General features: G+C 37.3%; 1 protein-coding gene across 1 annotated transcript in view; it reads left to right on the top strand.

Moving 5' to 3' along the window:
• The window catches only part of LOC149788535 (endosome/lysosome-associated apoptosis and autophagy regulator family member 2-like), a 132,374-nt gene that overhangs the window by 49,894 nt on the left and 60,949 nt on the right, over positions 1–21,531 (top strand). The window contains exons 6-10 of the mRNA XM_089974550.1: positions 8,729–8,843; positions 9,573–9,722; positions 13,154–13,242; positions 16,077–16,359; positions 17,922–18,142. Coding sequence (XP_089830676.1) covers positions 8,729–8,843; positions 9,573–9,722; positions 13,154–13,242; positions 16,077–16,359; positions 17,922–18,142 — 858 coding nt within the window. The remainder of the gene's footprint in view (positions 1–8,728; positions 8,844–9,572; positions 9,723–13,153; positions 13,243–16,076; positions 16,360–17,921; positions 18,143–21,531) is intronic.

Below are 21,531 nucleotides of genomic sequence, written 5' to 3'. Positions count from 1 at the left end.
ATCGTTAAAACAAAGGTCATTAAGTTTATAAAAGGTTCCATTGTAATTGTTGAGTTGAGAAGCACTAATAAGGCCATTCTGATATGCAAGGTGTTAACTGGAAGAACATGGCTCCTGCTCCATGAAATGCCAGTTGATTGTTGGTTAATCACCAGCAAATACTGGCACTGATTTACAGATGAGCCAGTTGCAGCATTTGTCGTTTTAAGTGCCTTGGCCTGTGCATACAGCAGCAGATTCAAACCTTGGATGTCTGTCTCCCTCCTCCACCCAATGCAGTAGCAGAAGGGGATGTAATGTTTTCTGCTTTTCATCCAGACAGAATCTGTTATTGTTAGATATTATAAAACTACTAATCTTATATCGAGTCTAGGATTTGACCAATGTGGGTATGTCAGAAAGCTTGCCAGTAGCTTCTCGTGGGTTGGTGGTTCTTCCCGGGGTTTTCCCGGGTTCTTCCTCCACCATTAATACTGGCCACCATGTATAGCCTATCTTGTGCTGAAAAATGTCGTTAAACACCACAACAACAACAACTAATCTTATATCCATGAAAATTTGGATCGCTGCAGTGGCCTAGTGGTTCGAGCATCCATCCCAGCTGCAAGAGGTCATGGTTTGAGCCCCCAGCCGAGTCATACCAAAGACTTTTAAAAATGGTACTAACAGCTGCCTCGCTAGGTGTTCAGCATTAAGAGGTTAGTGTTAGGACTGGTCAGCCTGGTGTCAGGATAATGTCTGCAGCATTATGCTCCAGTGCTAGACATCACTTTAAACTTCGACACTACAGACATCATAGCGATATGATTGGAACATTGTTAAAGCTACATTAAAAATCTAAATCATACACACACACACACACTCTCCATGAAAATTTGCATTCTTTATTTATCATGAGCATAAGTTTATCACCAGATTAGATTTTCTCATAACTAATGCGTATTTTTAGAAAACAAAGTTAAGGTCCATTGTGACTTTTTCAGTTTATTATGTAGGTCTTTTTCATAACTAATGCTGCTTTTTAAAAAAGACACAAAGTTATGGCCCATTGTGACTTTTTCAATTTTCTATGTAGGTCCTGACTAAATTTGTATTTGATTGCACATTGAACTTGGACACATAATTTGAAATTGTTTATCATGGTCATAAGATAATCTGAATTTATATATATTTCTAACAGAGTTGTGACCCTTTAATGGTCACATCGACATAGGGTTTATACCAAAAGAATTAAGGTGCCAGGTTTATCTTTAATGAAAATGGTTTCTCACAGAGATCCATAATGGCTGCCACAATGATCATATTGAAAATCTTGTCACTAATACTCCTGAATAGATGGTTATACTAACATGGGGATTTGACCAAAGGCTTCTAGTTAGACCCAAATGAAATTGGTACTAATCTTACATCTAATATGGCAGCTAATTTAAAAAAGTTACTGATCAGGAATATTAGATGTGGTTTCAACACTCAGCAGTTAAAAAGAAAAAATGGTCTTGAATTCCTAGAAATTCCTTTCAGACAGTATAGGACCCATGTTTTATGAATCTATGGCCCTTTGTGACTTGGAAATTTCTGGGTTGTTTCTGAATCTGTTTCAGTATGACTGTATAACAACTATGTCATACAAACTATGAAGTTGTACACACTTTGTGATTTTCATATTTTGCTGTAGATGACTTGACTTTACATGTGTGGAACTATTTTGTACTAACAGGGCTTCTGTTAAATAGATATGGAGTCCCAAGGACCCCCACATTTGAATTTTTTAGGGTCCTTACAAGATGTTAAAGGGTCCCACTTTATAGTTTCTACAGTAGTGTGTGTGTGTCTGTGAGGGGGAGAGAGAGAGGTCCCACTAGAATTTTGTTGAAAATAGGAGTTCCACCAGTAAATATTGCAGTCCCCTCTCACAAGCATGTTGGATATACATGAAGTGGATAAATTTCCATTATAATGCCAGGAATAAAGAGAGAGAGAGACCCTTGTCAGCTTTACTTATTTGTAATTCTTTAAATATTCTGTATTAAAAGTGATATCCCATCAGTTGACTTGGGAACACAGTACACAAAGCCAAACAAAGATATCGGGCGAGGCATCTTAATTACAGAACTGGATGATTTTGAATTTAATTTTAATGTTTGCAATGAGCATTCATGTGCTTGATCCCGAGTGTGGTATTTCATTTCTCTCATATTCTTCTATGAATGTTTGTACATCGGTGTTGATTTGTCCATTTTTCTAATTTGACATGTTTTGAAGTTTGCAAAGATCCATCTGCTCTAACATTTTTCGTTGTATAACATTAACAAGTCACACTTTAAAGTGGCTTGCTTATAATCTGGTGCCTTTCACTATAAAACCATAGACTGGTCTGCTACCTAATTGTTTTTTATTAATACGATGAATCAGTTCAAATTGATAAAACCCATCTGTTTTCTTGGATATAAAATGGGTCATATACATTTTCTATAAGAAGCAAGGAAAATTCATAAATAGCAGTGATGTTTTTAAAGCAGATTCTCAAATTTATGAGTGGAATTAAAGAGATGTTACTAAAAATGATAATCAAACTTTTGCCTGATTCTTATCTATTTTAGTTTTTGAATGACCATAACAGCATAATCCATATACTGGAGAGGATGAAACGTAATTTGTTTAAAAAAGGCGTAATGATTATGACAAAAGAATAATGGCTGGCATGTATGCATTTAACCCCCAAAATATTTAAACAGATTTGCAAATGGCATTTTATCCAAGTTTCTATGTGAAAACAACAAATGGTTTTTAAGTTTTATTATTGTAGAGTTATCTTCTAATCTATTTTGAATCCTTAGCTTCAGTCGAGATCACATGCACTGTACTTTTTGGCTACACTCAGAAATGAACACAATGCATAATTAATGAACATAACCTCAACAGATGCATAGAAAATCCTTGAGACCTCTGTTTTGTGAAACCTCTGCCTTTTCTGCAAGCTCGAAATCAACTTGGTCAGCAATTTTTATTGCCTCATATGGGACTCTTAGGCTGGGGATTTAATGTGTCATTTTTAATTTCATTATTGGAAGCCCTGATTAAGTTACAGCTTCTTATGATGGAGAATTTACTCAGTCTCCAGCATTTCCTTAACAGAATTCTCCTTCTTCTCCTTGGGGAGTTATGTCACTTGGTTGGATTCCAAGGCTGTTTTTTGCTATTTCTTTTCACATTGTATCAGTTTTGTCATAGCTAGGGGTTGTATTGAGCTTATCACCTCCATAGGAACCCTTGTCAGACATAGAGCTAAGGGATGACTTGTATGAAACTTACTGCCTGTATAGGAACCCTTGTCAGACACAGAGCTAAGGGATGTGTGAAGCTTACTGCCTCTATAGGAACCTTTGTCAAATAAAGAGTTAAGGGATGTATGAAGCTTACTGCCTCTGTAGGAACCTTTGTCAAACACAGAGTTAAGGGATGCATGAAGCTTATTGCCTTTTTAGGAACCTTTGTCAAACACAGAGCTAAGGGATGTATGAAGCTTACTGCCTCTATAGGAACCCTTGTCAAACATGGAGCTAAGGGATGTATGAAGCTTATTGCCTCTGTAGGAACCTTTGTCAAACACAGAGTTAAGGGATGTATGAAGCTTACTGCCTCTATAGGAACCTTTGTCAAACACAGAGTTAAGGGATGTATGAAGTCTACTGCCTCAATAGGAACCCTTGTCAAACACAGAGCTAAGGGATGTATGAAGCTTATTGTCTCTTTAGGAACCTTTGTCAAACACAGAGCTAAGGGATGTATGAAGCTTACTGCCTCTATAGGAACCCTTGTCAAACATGGAGCTAAGGGATGTTTAGCTTACTGCCTCTATAGGAACCTTTGTCAAACACAGAGTTAAGGGATGTATGAAGTCTACTGCCTCAATAGGAACCCTTGTCAAACACAGAGCTAAGGGATGTATGAAGCTTACTGCCTCTATAAGAACCTTTGTCAAACATAGAGTTAAGGGATGTATGAAGTCTACTGCCTCAATAGGAACCCTTGTCAAACACAGAGTTAAGGGATGTATGAAGCTTACTGCCTCTATATGAACCTTTGTCAAACATAGAGTTAAGGGATGTATGAAGCTTACTGCCTCTATAGGAACCCTTGTCAAACACAGAGCTAAGGGATGTATGAAGCTTACTGCCTCTATTGGAACCCTTGTCAAACATGGAGCTAAGGGACGTTTAGCTTACTGATTCTTTAGGAACCCTTGTCAAACACAGAGTTAAGGGATGTATGAAGCTTACTGCCTCTGTAGGAACCTTTGTCAAATAAAGAGTTAAGGGATGTATGAAGCTTATTGCCTCTTTAGGAACCTTTGTCAAACACAGAGCTAAGGGATGTATGAAGCTTACTGCCTCTATAGGAACCTTTGTCAAATAAAGAGTTAAGGGATGTTTAGCTTAATGCCTCTATAGGAACCCTTGTCAAACATGGAGCTAAGGGATGTATGAAGCTTACTGCCTCTATAGGAACCCTTATCAAACAAAAGAGTTAAGGGATGTATGAAGCTTACTGCCTCTATAGGAACCCTTGTCAAACAAAGAGTTAAGGGATGTATAAAGCTTACTGCCTCTATAGGAACCTTTGTCAAACACGGAGCTAAGGGATGTATGAAGCTTACTGCCTCTATAGGAACCCTTGTCAAACATGGAGCTAAGGGATGTTTAGCTTACTGCCTCTATAGGAACCCTTGCCAACACTGTGATCACTACATGTTGCCAAGCAAGTCATGGAGGTTTACTCAGAACAATCAAACATATTTGTTCAGTCCACTTGAAAAGCTTCAGCTGATATGAAAAGAAAAGGATAATACAGTTATTGATTTTAATTGGTCACAATTAACACCTTCATAATTAATGTAGTTGCTAATAAAGCTGTACTGATTAATCGGCCATACTCATAATCAGGACGATTATTGGAACAGTCGGTATAATCGGTATTGGCAGAAATAATCTGAGCTGATGTAAAAAAAATCCAAAATATAAATTTAATCATAACATTCATCTTGACATGGCTTGAATTTTAAATCAGAATTAAATAGTGGAAATTAAGGAATAAACATTTGATTTGGGGGTTAATTGAAAGACAGTATATTCTTAAAAGTAAATACTTCTTAACACACTTGCTGTAAACTACTGCTGATTGTCGGCTCACAACAAATTATCAATACCATGCATGCACTCATCCCAATCACAGCAGCCAACCAGCCATTGAAGTCTCGTGTGGCTGTTCCAGCATACACATGACAGGGATGGTCCTGGCTTTTAAAAAGTTGTCGCCAAAAAATATCGCCAAACTCAATATTTTGTTGCCAATTTTAAAAAAATGTCGCCAGAATAAGTAGTGAATATTTTTCCAAGACTATTAATGTAATAGGCAATGACAATTGAAAAAAATGGGATAGTTATTACTTTATTGACAACAAGCAATACAGCCATAATATTACAAAATAAATCATTACATTACTGTTTTGCACTGCGTCCATGGTCTTTGCATTGTGCATCACCATTAGTGCATAGGTCAAACTGTTGTCACCTGAAATAATTGCATTATCAAATGTAAAATATCTACTTTCCAACAGTCTCTCTTTTTTTAAAAGAAACATTGGGTATTAAGCAAATCTATATTATGTATATTATTTTTCCAAATAATAGTTTTGTAAGAAAATTAATTTAGCTAATGACATTTAAATACTAAAACCTTATGATCGTATGCAATGTAAGATAAGTGACATATAATCCGACCGTCGATTTCACGCATTCAGGAATTAAATGGCTCCCCCTTTTTTAAATGCTAGCTTCACAAAGTACATCTTCATCAACCAGGAGTTCAGAAATTTATTTTTGCTGTGCTTTACATGCTTTGTTAGTGAACTGCTCCCTATATCCAAGGAATGATCACTGATTGCTGTAGATTTTTTCTTGACAAGCAAATTATGATCTCCATCCCCACCAATGAAACTTACACGAGTGAACTTGACCTGACATTACTGTACGGTATATATAAGCATTGATTACCATCATTAAATTAAAAGAAGGAATGAAGAAACATATCAGAGAGCATATGTGCCTCCCAAACACTAATTTGGAATAAATGTGTTATTTAGTAAAGAGTTTTATTTGCATATAATAATAATAATAATAATAATGATAATAATGAGGACTTTGTATAACACCTAATCTTTAGAAGCTCTAAGCGCTTTACATTAGATAACACCTATAAGATAAAAACATATATTGACATAATTAAAAAAAACAAACACCATAAAATTAGAAAAGATTAAAAAACATGCTGAGAATAATTAAGGTAGGAAACATTATTAGGTTTTTAATTTTGTTCTTGCATTCGAAATAAGTCAGTTTTGAGAGCACTCTTGAATGGAATCACTGTGTCTTTGTGTCTAAGTTCATTGGGCAATTCATTCCACATTGCTGGGCCCTGGTATGCAAAAGAACGCTGTCCATATGACTTTGTTTTCATAGTGGGAATGAGTATACGATTGTCAGAAGAGGAGCGTAAATATCTTGCTGGTGTGTACACATGGGTGAGGTCGGATAGGTATGTTGGACTAGAGTCCGACAGTGAAATGTAGCACAGAGAAAAAATTTTGTGTTTGATTCTGGATCGAATGGATAGCCAGTGTAGGGTACAATGCTGTGGAGTGGTGTGCTCTGATGTGGTACTCTAAGTACGATCCAAGCAGCTGTGTTTTGAACTTTATGAAGTTTCTGGAGTAGATATTGAGACGAACCAGACAGAATTGAGTTACAATAGTCAGTCTTGAAAGTACTAATGAACAAACAAGTGTTTTAGTGGCATCAACTGAAAGATATTTGCGAATTGAGCTGATGCATCTCAGCTCGAGATATGCAGCCTTGCATATGTTCATGACATGTTGGTGCAATGTGAGAGTACTGTCCAGAGTAACACCTAGGATTCATACTGATTGTGTGAATTTAATGTTGGTGTTGCTGATATTTATTGTTTGAGGTAAAGGATGTGAATGAGAAAGTCTTTTTGTTGTGATCAGTTTGGCCTCAGTTTTATCATCATTCATCTGCAGCTTGTTATATGTCATCCATGATTTCACATCAGAAATGCACCTCTCTACACCTTGGATGGTAGCATCAACTTCAGTTGGGTGGCTAGATTTGTATATTTGGGTGTCATCAGCGTACAATTGGTGAGACACTGGATGATGATCTATGATACTTGAGAGCGACTGAGTGTATAGAATGAAGAGAACATGTCCAAGAACATACCCCTGTGGAACACCACAACATAGATCAGCTGGGCTGGCGTGTATTCCATTTGCAGATACAAGTTGTGTCCTGTTGACCAAGTAGGACGTGAACCACAGTAAGGCTGTATCATGAATGCCAAATACATGCTGGAGACGGTGAAGTAATATATCATGGTCTGTTGTGTCAAATGCTGCAGACAAATCAAGGAGGGTGAGGACTGTAATCTTGCAGCTATCCAATGCAGAGAGAATGTCATTAACTACTTTTAGAAGAGTAATTTCAGTACTGTGACAAAGGCGATATGCAGATTGTACATTGCTAAAAAGACTGTTTGAATTCAGGTGAGATACAAGCTGGGATAGAACAACCTTTTCTAAGATTTTTTATATGAATGGGAGATTAGAAACTTGGCGGTAGTTGTTTAAATCGTTATGGTCTAGTGTTGGTTTCTTCAGCAGAGGCTTTACAATGGCAGTTTTGAAAAATGATGGGAATTCCCCAGATGAGAGAGAGGTATTAATAACATCAGTTAGTGAAGGCAATACTGGATCTAAGCACTCGGGTAGCAGTGATGTTGGAATTGGATCAAGTTCACATGACTTTGGTGCACTCTTCATCAGGATTGTACCTACGAAATCCATAGAGACAGGTTCAAATGCTGCTAATGGTTGCCGCTCAGATTCTGTATCCCAACTGTCTATATGAGTTAACAATAAGAAATAAGATGGGATATAAAATGTGGGAAATAGTTATCACATGTATGTTAGCTTGAGACCGCATTTGAACTGTTAACATAAATCCGCACCCATTTTAGGCATTGTTAGTTATAACAAAATAGGGCATGGTTTACTTATCAATCAAATACTAGTCCTTTCATTCACTGTAGAACAGGCGGTTTCTTGAAATAATCTGTCTCTTTATCGGTATCGGCAATTTTAATAATCGGCTATATGTGGTATCGGCATAATCAGCAAAACGTGACATCGGTACAGCTTTAGTTGCTAAATCATGTCACTTTTATCACTCATAACTTTGCTCTGTATATGCCAAGTATTCAAAAGCAACTGGTAGGCAGCATTGAACTTTTAGCTATCAAAAATGCAGTCTTGTTTCCCTTTGAATTTAAAATTTCCTCTTCAGGTAACTAGTTTGGTGATTCTGTACAATGACCAGTCTTAAACAGTAGTATTTCTCTCATGATAAGCCTGATGATTCAGGCAAGTTAATATGTTAAAAGTTGGAATGGGGTGGGGGGATATTGTTAGATATGTCTTGCTTATGTAAAACACTTACATTTTGCTATGAATGAGACAGACAGATCATTCAAGAAAGGGACTACTTACAAGACTGAAAGTTTACAAAAAACAGACTTAAAATTGAAGTGGTTAACAAAATCTGAGTAAACATGTCTTGAGTTTATTTATTCAACCTCCTACTTTTGATTTCAGATGGAATTGAAATCGGGACTAAATATCCTGTCCTGGAAAGCCTTCAGCGTAGAAACTGAAATTGAGAATCCACAAGTTCAGCCTGTTATCCTAATAAAGAAGATTGAAATCTCAGGTTGGTCCTCACATGATTGACAGGATAGCTTACACTGCGTCTCTCTGTTGGGTTTCCAAAGGGGGGGGAGTCTGGAATTCAGGAAAAGGTCTAAAATTTGAAAATTGCTTTTCCAGGTCTTGAAAATGTCTGGAAAAATTTAAAAAATGTCTAAAAGGACTTGAAAGAGTCTTAAATTTTCATTATTATATTTTGAGTCTTAAATTTTCATTATTATAACTGTCTCTGTTAGAAACCAGTAATATGACTGCTCTTTTGCATTTGGGAGTAGTTTTGGTATACAGATATGGAGCTCTTAGGGAGGTCTGGCAATTTTATTTGGTGATATTATCCTAGTGCATCTTACCATGATATAACGTAAGCAAAACTTAAGTGTTTGAGATAAAAATGCCCTGATAAATTATAAACCAGACCGAGTCAAGAAAAATAAAAATTGCAGAGCAAGGATTTGTTTGTTGCATGGATGAGACATTTTGGTGATGGCTTAATTGCCTTACAGGAGTTGCCTTCACCTCTGAATGTAGCAAGTGTAAGAATGGAACATACGGCATTGCTGGATCCCATTCTATACACCATGCCTAATCAGTACATATTTTAGTGGTTGAGATAACCAGACCTAGATAAAATATAAACCAGACTGAGTAAAGAAAAAATACAAAGATTGCAGAGCAACAGGATTTGCTTGTTAAATGGATGAGAAATTTTAGTGATGGTTTATTTGACTTCCAGGAGTTGCCTTCACCTCTGAATGTAGCAAGTGTAAGAATGGAACATATAGCAGTTCTGGATCCCACTCCTGCACACCATGCCCAATCAATACATATTCTGGACATGGAGCCTCACAGTGCACTTCTTGTGACCAAGCAAAAGAGTTTTCTGGTGAGTCTTTCTTCATCCTTGGCATCATGATTGCTTGCTCCTATTTTAGATTAATAGGTGCAGTCAGTAGCTATTACATATTAAAAATGGTCTAGTTGTAACCCGAGTTACAGCTACAGTACCAATAGTTATCATTGTATCTTGTTCTGTTGCAAAAATGTGATTCCTGTTGTTTCACCTTGCTCCAAAAGACTATGATTGTAAATGGTGGGAGGAATTGAATAGTTATTATAAATGTATATAGTATTGCTCTGTGAACTTGAATAGTAAATATTTATCATAGGTATGTTGTTTGATGAACTCATCTATTATAAATACCAGACACCTGATCTAATAATGAATACCAGGCACCTAAAGATTTTGTACTGTGTCTTGACTCAACTGATCTAATATGGAATACCAGGTACCTAAATGCATTTTACTCTTGTCTGTACTCAACCGATCTAATAATGAATACCAGGCACCTAAAGGTTTTGTACTGTATCTTGACTCAACTGATCTAGTACCTTAAGGTTTTGTACCGTGTCTGGATTCGACTGATCTAATAATGAATACCAGGCACCTAAAGGTTTTTTACCATGTCTTGACTCAACTATCTAATAATGAATACTAGGTACCTAAAGGCATTTTACCCTGTTTATACTCAACTGATGTAATAATGAATACCAGGCACCTAAAGGTTTTGTACTGTGTCTTGACTCAACTGATCTAATAATGAACACCAGGCACCTAAAGGTTTTGTACTGTGTCTTGACTCAACTGATCTAATAATGAATACCAGACATCTAAAAGTTTTATCCCATGTCTTGACTCAACTGATCTAATAATGAATACCTGTCACCTAAAAGTTTTGTACCCTGTCTAGACTCAACTCATGAAATAATGAATACCAGACACCTAAAATCTTCTTACCCTGTCTAGACTCAGCTCATCTAATAATGAATACCAGGCACCTAAAGGTTTTGTATCGTGTCTAGACTCAACTGATATAATAATTAATACTGGGCACCTAAAGGAAATTTTTACCATGTCTTGATTCAACTGATCTAATGATGAATACCAGGCACCTAAAGACTTTTTACCCTGTCTGAATAACAGGCACTCAAGACTTTTTACCCTGTCTGAATACCAGGCACCAAAAGACTTTTTACCCTGTCTGAATACCAGGAACGTAAGGCTTTTTACCCTGTCTGAATACCAGGAACCTAAAGACTTTTTACCCTGTCTGAATGCCAAGAACCTAAAGCATTTTTACCCTGTCTGAATACCAGGAACCTAGAGACTTTTTACCCTGTCTGAATACCAGGCACCTAAAGGCTTTTTACCCTGTCTGAATACCAGAAACCTAAAGACTTTTTACCCTGTCTGAATACCAGGCACCTAAAGGCTTTTTACCTTGTCTGAATACCAGGCACCTAAAGACTTTTTACCCTGTCTGAATACCAGGCACTAAAGGCTTTTTACCCTGTCTGAATACCAGGCACTAAAGGCTTTTTACCCTGTCCGAATACCAGGCACTAAAGACTTTTTACCCTGTCCGAATACCAGGCACTAAAGACTTTTTACCCTGTCCGAATACCAGGCACTAAAGACTTTTTACCCTGTCTGAATACCAGGCACTAAAGGCTTTTTACCCTGTCTGAATACCAGGCACCTAAAGGCTTTTTACTCTGTCTGAATACCAGGCACTAAAGACTTTTTACCCTGTCTGAATACCAGGCACCTAAAGGCTTTTTACCCTGTCTGAATACCAGGCACTAAAGACTTTTTACCCTGTCTGAATACCAGGCACCTAAAGGCTTTTTACCCTGTCTGAATACCAGACACCTAAAGACTTTTTACCCTGTCTGAATACCAGGCACCAAAAGACTTTTTACCCTGTCTGAATACCAAGAACCTAAGGCTTTTTACCCTGTCTGAATACCAGGAACCTAAAGACTTTTTACCCTGTCTGAATGCCAAGAACCTAAAGCATTTTTACCCTGTCTGAATACCAGGAACCTAGAGACTTTTTACCCTGTCTGAATACCAGGCACCTAAAGGCCTTTTACCCTGTCTGAATACCAGGCACCTAAAGGCTTTTTACCCTGTCTGAATACCAGAAACCTAAAGACTTTTTACCCTGTCTAAATACCAGGCACCTAAAGGCTTTTTACCTTGTCTGAATACCAGGCACCTAAAGACTTTTTACCCTGTCTGAATACCAGGCACTAAAGGCTTTTTACCCTGTCTGAATACCAGGCACTAAAGGCTTTTTACCCTGTCCGAATACCAGGCACTAAAGGCTTTTTACCCTGTCCGAATACCAGGCACTAAAGACTTTTTACCCTGTCTGAATACCAGGCACTAAAGGCTTTTTACCCTGTCTGAATACCAGACATCTAAAGACTTTTTACCCTGTCTGAATACCAGGCACTAAAGGCTTTTTACTCTGTCTGAATACCAGGCACCTAAAGGTTTTTTACCATGTCCTGACTCAACTGATATGATAATGAACACCAGGCACCTTTTTACTCTGTCTTGACTCAACTGATCTGTGACTATAAGGCACCTAAAGGCTTTTTACCCAGTCTTGATTTGAATGATCTAATAATGACTGACTGTCAGATCCTTAAATGATTTTTCCCCTATCTTGACCTAACTGACCTAATAATGACTATCAGGCACTTGATGGCTTTTTTCCTGTTTTGACTCATCTGATCTAATAATGACTGCCAGGTGCTTAATGGGTATTTTTCCCTGTCTTGACTCATCTGATCTGCACTTAAAGGCTATTTCCCTCTGTCTTGACTCACCTGACCTAATGATGACTGCCATGTGCTTAAAGGGTATTTTCCCCATCTTGACTCAACTGATCTATGACTCCAATGCTCTTGAAGGCTATTTTCACCTGTCTTGGCTAACATGACCTAATGATGACTGCCAGCACTAAAAGACACACTTTTTTTCCCATCCTGACTAAACTGACCTAATAATGACTACCAGGCACTTAATTTTGTTTTCTTCTGTCTTGACTACCAGGTTCCCAACTTGACTAAACTGACCTAAAAAAATTACTGCCAGGCACTTAAAGTTTTTTTTTCTGTCTTAACTACCAGGCACTTAAAGGCTTTTTTCCTGTCTTGACTCGGTGGAGAGAAAGTAATTCATTTTATCTGACACTTTATAGATTGAGATGTAAATCTATTTCAAGCTATTTCATTTGTTAGAAAGACAAGTATTATGCCTTTTTTTTCCTCCCAAAATTATATAAGAAAGAAAGAAAGGCGCAAAAGTGTAGAAGATTTCAGTAAAGTAAATACAGAATTCTTGATAGTCATTCCTGCTAGGGACTTTAATAAAATTTTCAGACACAAATCATGTAATATATCACATTTGAATTGACTGATGTGCATAAATTTGTCTAGAATGAACTATTTCTTTCTTCTCAGATTTAGGAGCCAGTGTTTGCCAAAAGAGGCCACCTTGTACCGAAAAGGATTACTACATGGTTCAAACACCGTGTGATGAAAAAACCCAGGCAAGTTACTTGTTATTTACAAGGATTACTTCATGGTACAAACACCTTGTGATGAAAATAAACAGGCAATTTACTTGTTATTTACAAGGATTACTTCATGGTACAAACACCTTGTGATGAAAATAAACAGGCAGGTTACTTGTTATTTACAAGGATTACTTCATGGTACAAACACCTAGTGATGAAAATAAACAGGCAAGTTAATTGTGAAAGAGTACTTCCAGGAAATGGTTATTGCAGCATAGGTCAAATGGAGAGGTATTTAAAGTTGTTTACATCAGAATTATTCATTCCTATTTAACATCATAATTTGAAATATATGATTGTGATACATCAGAACTTGTAGCACATCTACACTCTTCCATGCTATTGGTACATAAGCATATTCAAAGTTGGAATTTATCCAGTACATGACTGGAGTTCATTCATTTGGAATACTCTGTATTTTGGACCTGTGATAGAATATTTAGATCTACTTGGAATTTAATTCACAATACTGTAAGTTCTTTTTTAAATTTTTGTTTAGTATTCTTGGGAAATTAAATATTTGCTGAATTTTACTAATCTTTTGGTTTTCACTATTTTCTGTTATTTGGTTTAAGACCATAGAGTTATAATAGAGCACAGAGCTGAGGGTCTGTTCTTTTCTGCTGGTGATTTCAACAATGCAAAGTCTGATCAGCTGGCAGATTTATGTTTTAAGTTGGGTACTGTTTTTACTTTCTGATCAGCTGGCAGATTATGTTTTAAGTTGGGTACTGTTTTTACACTCTGATCAGCTGGCAGATTTATGTTTTAAGTTGGGTACTGTTCTTACACTCTGATCAGCTGGCAGATTATATTTTAAGTTGGGTACGGTTTTTACACTGATCAGCTGGCAGATTATGTTTTAAGCTGGGTACTGTTTTTACACTCTGATCATCTGGCAGATTATGTTTTAAGTTGGGTACTGGCTTACACTCTGATCAGCTGGCAGATTATGTTTTAAATTTGGTACAGTAGTCCCCCTCTTGAACCGACCTCCTGACTAGTGGCCACCCACTCCTTATGGCCAGAATCCATTGGCATCAACGAGTTTGTGTTCAAAAGTACCCCTCAAAAAAGGCCACCCGGCTAACGTGACCAGTGGCCAGCATATTAGTGCAATAATATAAAATTTACCCCTCACAAACGGCTGCATTTTATTTTATATGTATCCAGAACCAGTATTTTATTCATAACGTGTGTTAAGTAATCCGATTTCTGTTTCCCGATGTAAGGTTTTTGTTACTGAAAGAAGTGTTGACTAAAGTACATGTACCACTAAGGTCAATATTATATTATTTACGCCTCACGAGAAGCCACATTTATTTCATACAGCAGAGAAAGACTAAAATTTTAGTCCATACGAAAGGGTAAGTACATGTAATCCAATTAGCTTTACTGATGTGTTATCATAAGATGTCCGGTTTAGTCACTCTGATAATTGTTAAGATTACAGTTATTGAACAGTAGTAATAGCTGAGAAGTGGCAGTATCGATGTACAAATACACAAGTCAGCAGGAAAATGGTTTGATAGCCTTTATGGCTTCCCTTAGTAAGACGTTGAGCTTGTTAACTTTGATAATTTGTGGCTATTACTTAACTGAAAATAATTGTCAAGCTGACAGATCCTACTGGCCACGAGGTCAAATCTGCATGATGTCAATGGTACATATCGAAGCCGTTTTGACTTCTCTTACTTAGTGTAAAGAAATGTATAAAAAAAAAATATGGTACCAGACTGACTAACGAATCACGTGACAAGATCACTTCCTTTAAAAACACACAGCAATTTGTTTAGTTGCATAAAAAATTGTTTTACCGGTATTGTAGTTGGCAACATGAATAACTTACTGCAAAAAGATCAACATGTCATCGAGGAAATGAATAATTCTCAGTTTAGAAGAAAAAGTGAAAGTAATTCAACTGACCGAAAAGCAGGCGGGGGTCGAGGATCCTTGCAGAAAACTAATGTTGGAAAGACTCCGATAAACAATGTAGTGAAAGATAAGGAAACAATTCTGCAGAAGTGGGAAGGTGAAATGGACGGAGAAAGGAAAATTGTTTAAGCCAGGAGATGTTTGTATCCTGATTTGAACGACAAGGGTTTTGAATGGTTTTGCACTGTGCGTGCTAAGAAAATAATACTCACTTGTCAAATGATCCAAGAAAAAGCAACTATTTTGTCAGTTGAAATGGGATATGACATCTTTATGGCAAGTAATGGATGGCTGCACAGATTTCAAGACTGACACAATATTAAGTGTTCTGTCCTTAGTGGAGAACCAGCTGATGTTAATAATGAAGTTGTCGAAGATTGGAACAAAAGACTGAACGATATATGGAGGGAATACGATAGCACAGATATATTTAATAGTGATGACTGTTTTTTTTTTTTAGACTGTTACCAACAAAGTGACAGATGATGTGATCTGTAACATAATTATAAAGATAGTTTTTAAACTATATCAATGGTTATTCATAACATTCTTTTGAAAATGATGAAACAGTTTGTTTTACATTTATTTCACAACATGCATGTGATTTTTTAATGAAATTTTAAAATTTTTAGAATTAAATGTACTTGTGACTTTCTTCATATGTATTTACTATTCGCATTTGTCATCCCCCTCTAGAAAGGCCACCCTCATTATAAGGCCACTTCCCTGCTGCAATAGGGGTGGCCTTATAAGAGGGGGACTACTGTACTACTTTACACTCTGATCAGCTGGCAGATTATGTTTTAAGTTTGGTTACAATTTTTGCACTGATAAACACATTTTATTTAGTGCATCCCTTTTATTATATACAGACTAGAGTGGTTTATAAATGGATTGAACCAAGAATTTGCCTTACGGACATTGAAGGTGCTGTTAAGTTGCCTCCAGATGGAGAAAATTCAACTTGTCCCCCATGTAGCCCAGGGATGGAGAGGATAAACAGAACATGTGAATTTTGTCCCCTCAACCACTATTCAGATGGAATCAGTGGGTGCAAACAGTGTACTGTGAACACTTCACCTGACTATGAGTACAACTACAAATCATTTAGTACACTGCTGCCTGATATGACATCTGAGTGTGTGACATTGCGCGGTAAGTAGACTCATCAAATAATAATACTGTAAATCCAGTTCACATATGTATCCTATATTAAAAAGATAATTACATGCACTCAGACTTGACCAAGCACAAATGCTGGAGTGCAGGTGAAACGAAAGGAAAATGTACTAACATGAAGAAAAAAATACAACCCCAACCCCCAAATTTCATTTTTGAAAGAGACTGTTACAATTTCAGTACATCCATTATTTTTATCTACAACAGAATCATAAGTGTCATATGTATCTCTTTTCCAACAATATTGTTGTCAATGTTAACAGTATAGTCCTCAAAATTGGAAGTTTTGTAGTTGGTTCAGTTTCTCTGTATAGTCATGAATCTCTGTTTCTTTATCCTGAGGGGTACCACTCACCATATTAAAAGTATATTACGGTGATATCTTTTTGCATCCCATTGATTAGTTGTTAGCCCTACTGGTCATCCAGAAAAAAATGAGTGACCTATTGTCCATCATGTGTCCAGCTGTAAATTCAAGTTTGTTGTCACTATCATTCCTAAACTACTGGAAGGAGGTTGTCATGTAATTTTAGACACATAGTCATTCCATGGTTTTGTTGGTTCTGAATGAAACTGGTGTACATCAGACAGACAGTTTGGCTGCCTTTGATGCAGTCTTGAAAATTTTTTATTGTTATTCTTTCAGAGTGGATTGTCATGTCAACTTAAAGACTTCTTGTGATGTCTAGATGGACTTTAGTGAGGATAGTACAAAGCTAATGTCCAATATATCTGCCATTGTGGCCACCATGAAAGTCTTATTTTTGCTGCTTGTGATGGTGTAATTGACATAGGGTTATCTCTAGCTGCCACAGCAGCCATCTTGAAGTTAACTGTGTATTTGGCAGATTAATACACATTTAATGAACAAATAACTTGCATTTTAATAAATAACACTTGGCTGACTACTGACAGTGTAAATACAGAACTGTTATCATATATGGACTGGTATACTTGGAGCTGTCATAATATGATGGACATGTAGACCTATAACTGTCACCATATAAATAGTCATGTAGACCCAGAGCTGTCATCATACAATGGACCTGTTGACACAGCTGTCATAATATAATGGACCTGTAGACCCATAACTGTCATCACATAATGAATCTGTAGACCTAGAGCTGTCCTCATGCAATGGACCTGTAGACTCAGAGCTGTCATTATATAATGGATCTGTAGATCCATAACTGTTGTATAGAGAACCTTTAGACCTCTGACTGTCATAAAATGGACCCATTGAGCCAGAGCTGTCATCATAAAATGGAATTGTGTGTCCGGAGCTGGCATATATTTGACCTAATGACCCAGATTTATTTTTATGTAATGGACCTTTAGATCAGGTTAATTCTTTTGAAACATTATTATTATTTAATTCAAGAAAATAATCTGTATTGAGCATTGTTGGATGCATGTTATACATAAGTAAATATGGTAGTGCAATCAGAGAACGTTCACTATGTCCAACTGAAGATAAAATAACTTTGAATATCTGAAATCCAGAATAGTTAAGTATTTAAATAAATTTTTATTTCCAGATGAAGACTGCAGTAATGAATCTGGCTGGTTGCCTTTTGGGGACCACCTTCATTCTCACTTTGGTCGGAATGAAAACGTTTATGTTGTCCTACGTTTGAAAATCCCTGGATTCCGAACTGCTAGCAGTCCCTCAGAGGGAAAGAGTGCAGTGACTGTTGGGGAAATTTCATTTGAGTTTGAGACTGTAGGGGCAGATTCTTGTCAGCTTCTCTTTATTGTGGTAAGATGCAATTCAAGTTGTATTAGCAAATAATGCTTTTCTATTATTTTACTTTGTTCACTTTACCTAATCTTTGAATGCTCCAGTGGCCTAAGTGATTTGAGCATCCATGACAGATGCTGGAGGTTGTGGGTTTGAAACCAAGCCAAGTCATACCAAAGACATAAAAATTGTACTAACAGCTGCCTTGCATGGCGCTTAGCATTAAGAGGTTAGTGTTAGGACTAGTTGGCCTCATGTCAGGATAATGTGACTGGGTGGGACATGATGTGGCGTGATGCCCCAGTGCTAAACATGAACTGCCACGCTGTAGACATCATAGTGATATGACTGAAAACATCATTAAAGCTACTTTAAAAATCCATCACACACACAGAGTTTTGCAATGTATATATGAATATACCCTGTCTTTTCAGATGCCAAAAAGTAATTATGATCTTTATATCTACTATCTTAGGTGCCAAAATAAAATTTCCACACAAAAATGTTTGTAAACATGGACGGATAAAATGTCAGAAAACCTTGGTTGGTGTCAAAATTATGTTAGAAAACTTGGGGTGGGGCTAGATCAACAGCGACTTTGAATAGTGGACATAGTTATTTTAGCAGACAAGGAAATTACAGAATACCATGCTGTAGTTTGACTGTGATGACCAATTCAAAACATGTAATGCTGAAAAAGTTAATATTTGATGCCAAAGTTAAATATATCTTTGATGATGCTTGTGGTACTGATGCATGTTCAAGTTTTTGCGTCCAGTACATTATCCAGTCACATTAACTTCAGGAAAGAACCTCAGCTACCTCTGAATCTAGCCCTCCATGAATGATGACTTGTCTCTGTCTGTATGTGGGGGCCCCAAGTGGCCGAGTGGTCTAAAGCGCTTTCTGTTACGGATCACTGCCATCTCACCTCTGTCTGCATAGGTTCGAGTCTCGGATTCAGCCAATGTGGGTATGTGAGAAAGCTTGCCAGTAGCTTCTCATGGGTCGGTGGTTCTTTCCGGGGTTTTCCCGGGTTCTTCCTCCACCATTAAATGCTGGCCGCCATGTATAGCCTATCGTGTGCTGAAAAATGGCGTTAAACCCTACAACAACAACAACTGTCTGTATGTTATGTAATGGGAAGTAACTCGGATTACCTCCCCTGTAGGTGACCATGTGTATCTCTCGTGTTTACCAGTTGAAGCTTTTGCAAGAAATACAATAACTTCAGATAATCATGACAGATGCTTTGTGTGTATTAAATGTTCATGATTACACCTATGCAGTATAAGTGTATTGTGATCCTGCTACCTTCTCACCCTGCTGCTGTTAGGCACATACCAATGCTTACCACCTGAATGTGCCTAATCTAGATACAGAGATAACTGCAGTTAACATGTCTGCTCCCCTCTTTTATAAGGTGTTTGACAGTATATCAAATTTAGTATTTTCATGTAAAATTCCACCCTAATTAACCTCACCATGGGACAGTAAATGCCCTAACTGGTTCCTTGATCTGATGAGAAGAGATGCTCTCTTTGTGTGATCTCTTAAACCCCATCATTCAGTGTCCCTTATTGTCTCCCTGTCAGTTGTCCCCTTTGTGTTTGCTTTACAGGATTCCACTCAGTATTAAATTCAGCCATCTATTTCAGTGGTATAGTATGCCAACAGACAAGACAAAACTGCAGTGATGATGAACTTTGATCAGGAACTTGCCATTTGCATTGCTAGTCACATGACTACCCAAATCCAACAGCCTATGTATCCATGACATCAGAGGTTCAATAGTTAAATGATATAACAGGAAACCAATTTCCATTGTTGTTGTGCACAAAGTTTGAAAATATTAATGAAAGTCATGTAATGTTTGTAAAATAAAAATGAATGCACATACGTATTTTGAGAACAACGGCTGGAATGTCTCGGTAATGCAGCAACCTGGAGAAAGCCAGATTTGGGAAGAATTGAGTACGTATCAACAATGTTTTTGTTGGTATCTTATGACGATTGTATTAACATGTGATCTCTGCTTGGTGAACATGTCTTTATTAAGGTTACTGTGACAGTTTTCCGGTCATTCTTCTGAGAATAATTATGTTGAGAAGTTTGTGTACTTTTGTTTTCTGTATAAACATTACATGACTTTGGTTTATATTTTCGATTTGTCTTCCTACAAAAACTTTGGAAATGGGTTATTGTTAATATCAATTGGCTGTTGGACCTCTGATGTCGTGGACATGTAGATAGCTAGATTTGGTTAGTCTAGGGACTAGCAAATGATGAGTTCCGTATCAAATTTCATCAACACTGTAGTTTCATCTTGTCTGTCAGCAGATTAGAGATGTAACAAATGTTATACTCATAATTTCTGAGAAAATAAATCGTCTTCCTATCGATGTCATTCAGATATGGTCCAATATAAGGTTATTCTAGTTTGCTAGGCCAGCTAGGAAATCGCTACCCTATGCAACACTGCTTGGTGTCAACAAATTCCAGCTTTTAGATAGGCAATTGACTCTGACCCTACATCCAAATATAAATGTCCAAATATCATAAATGGGGTGGTATCGGTCAGGAAACGTCTGACTATTATGAAGCGCGAGGTTTTACAGTCAAACTTTTCTCCACCAACAGTGTTTCTTTATTCACAAGTATCCTGTATCCAGTTCATGCATAAAAATAGCAAAACATGGACATAACGGTTAAAGGATGGTCAGCTGACTGAACTACAGTTGGACTTGTACAGCTGGCTGACAGGTCTGCCAGCCAAACAACAAGCCATACTGGAATGTTTTCAGTCACCAAGCTAGCCAGCTGACTGGCCAACCAGCAGGGCAGATATTTGCCTAGCTGAGAAGGCTGGAAATGATCATGTCTGGGATTTGGTGAGCTGTATCACCAAGGAAGTGAATAGGGAAGCCCATCACAGCATTCTCTTCCTTTCAGTTCTTCCCTTCTGTTTACAAATTGAGGAGGTGAGAAAGCGATGGTACACATTATGGGCAAGCTCCCATAACAACATGACCCTTTCAGGGAATGTTCCAAAAACAGGTGCACCATAAAGTCCACAATTATCCAACCAACTAATTTGGCTCTGCCAAAGTAAGTATGTGAAAAAAGTTGCTGGTTGCTTCCTGTGGGCTAGCGTTTCTTCTTGGTGTTTTCCCAGGTGCTTCTTCCCACATTTAAACTGGCTGCCATGTATAGCCTATCGTGCTGAAAAATGTCATTAAACCCACAGATGGCTATTTTGGATTAGTGCAATTAAACTCACAACATCATGTTCCCATTACAGATGGCCATTTTAGATAATGGCATTAAACCCACAACATCATGTTCCCATTACAGATGGCCATTTTAGATTAGTGGCATTAAACCCACAACATCATGTTCCCATTACA

The sequence above is a fragment of the Sinohyriopsis cumingii genome, chromosome 11 (assembly GCF_028554795.1).
Source record: "Sinohyriopsis cumingii isolate HCF-2022 chromosome 11, ASM2855479v2, whole genome shotgun sequence".
In the NCBI taxonomy this organism is placed as follows: domain Eukaryota; kingdom Metazoa; phylum Mollusca; class Bivalvia; order Unionida; family Unionidae; genus Sinohyriopsis; species Sinohyriopsis cumingii.
This window is presented reverse-complemented; position numbering and strand designations above follow the sequence as displayed.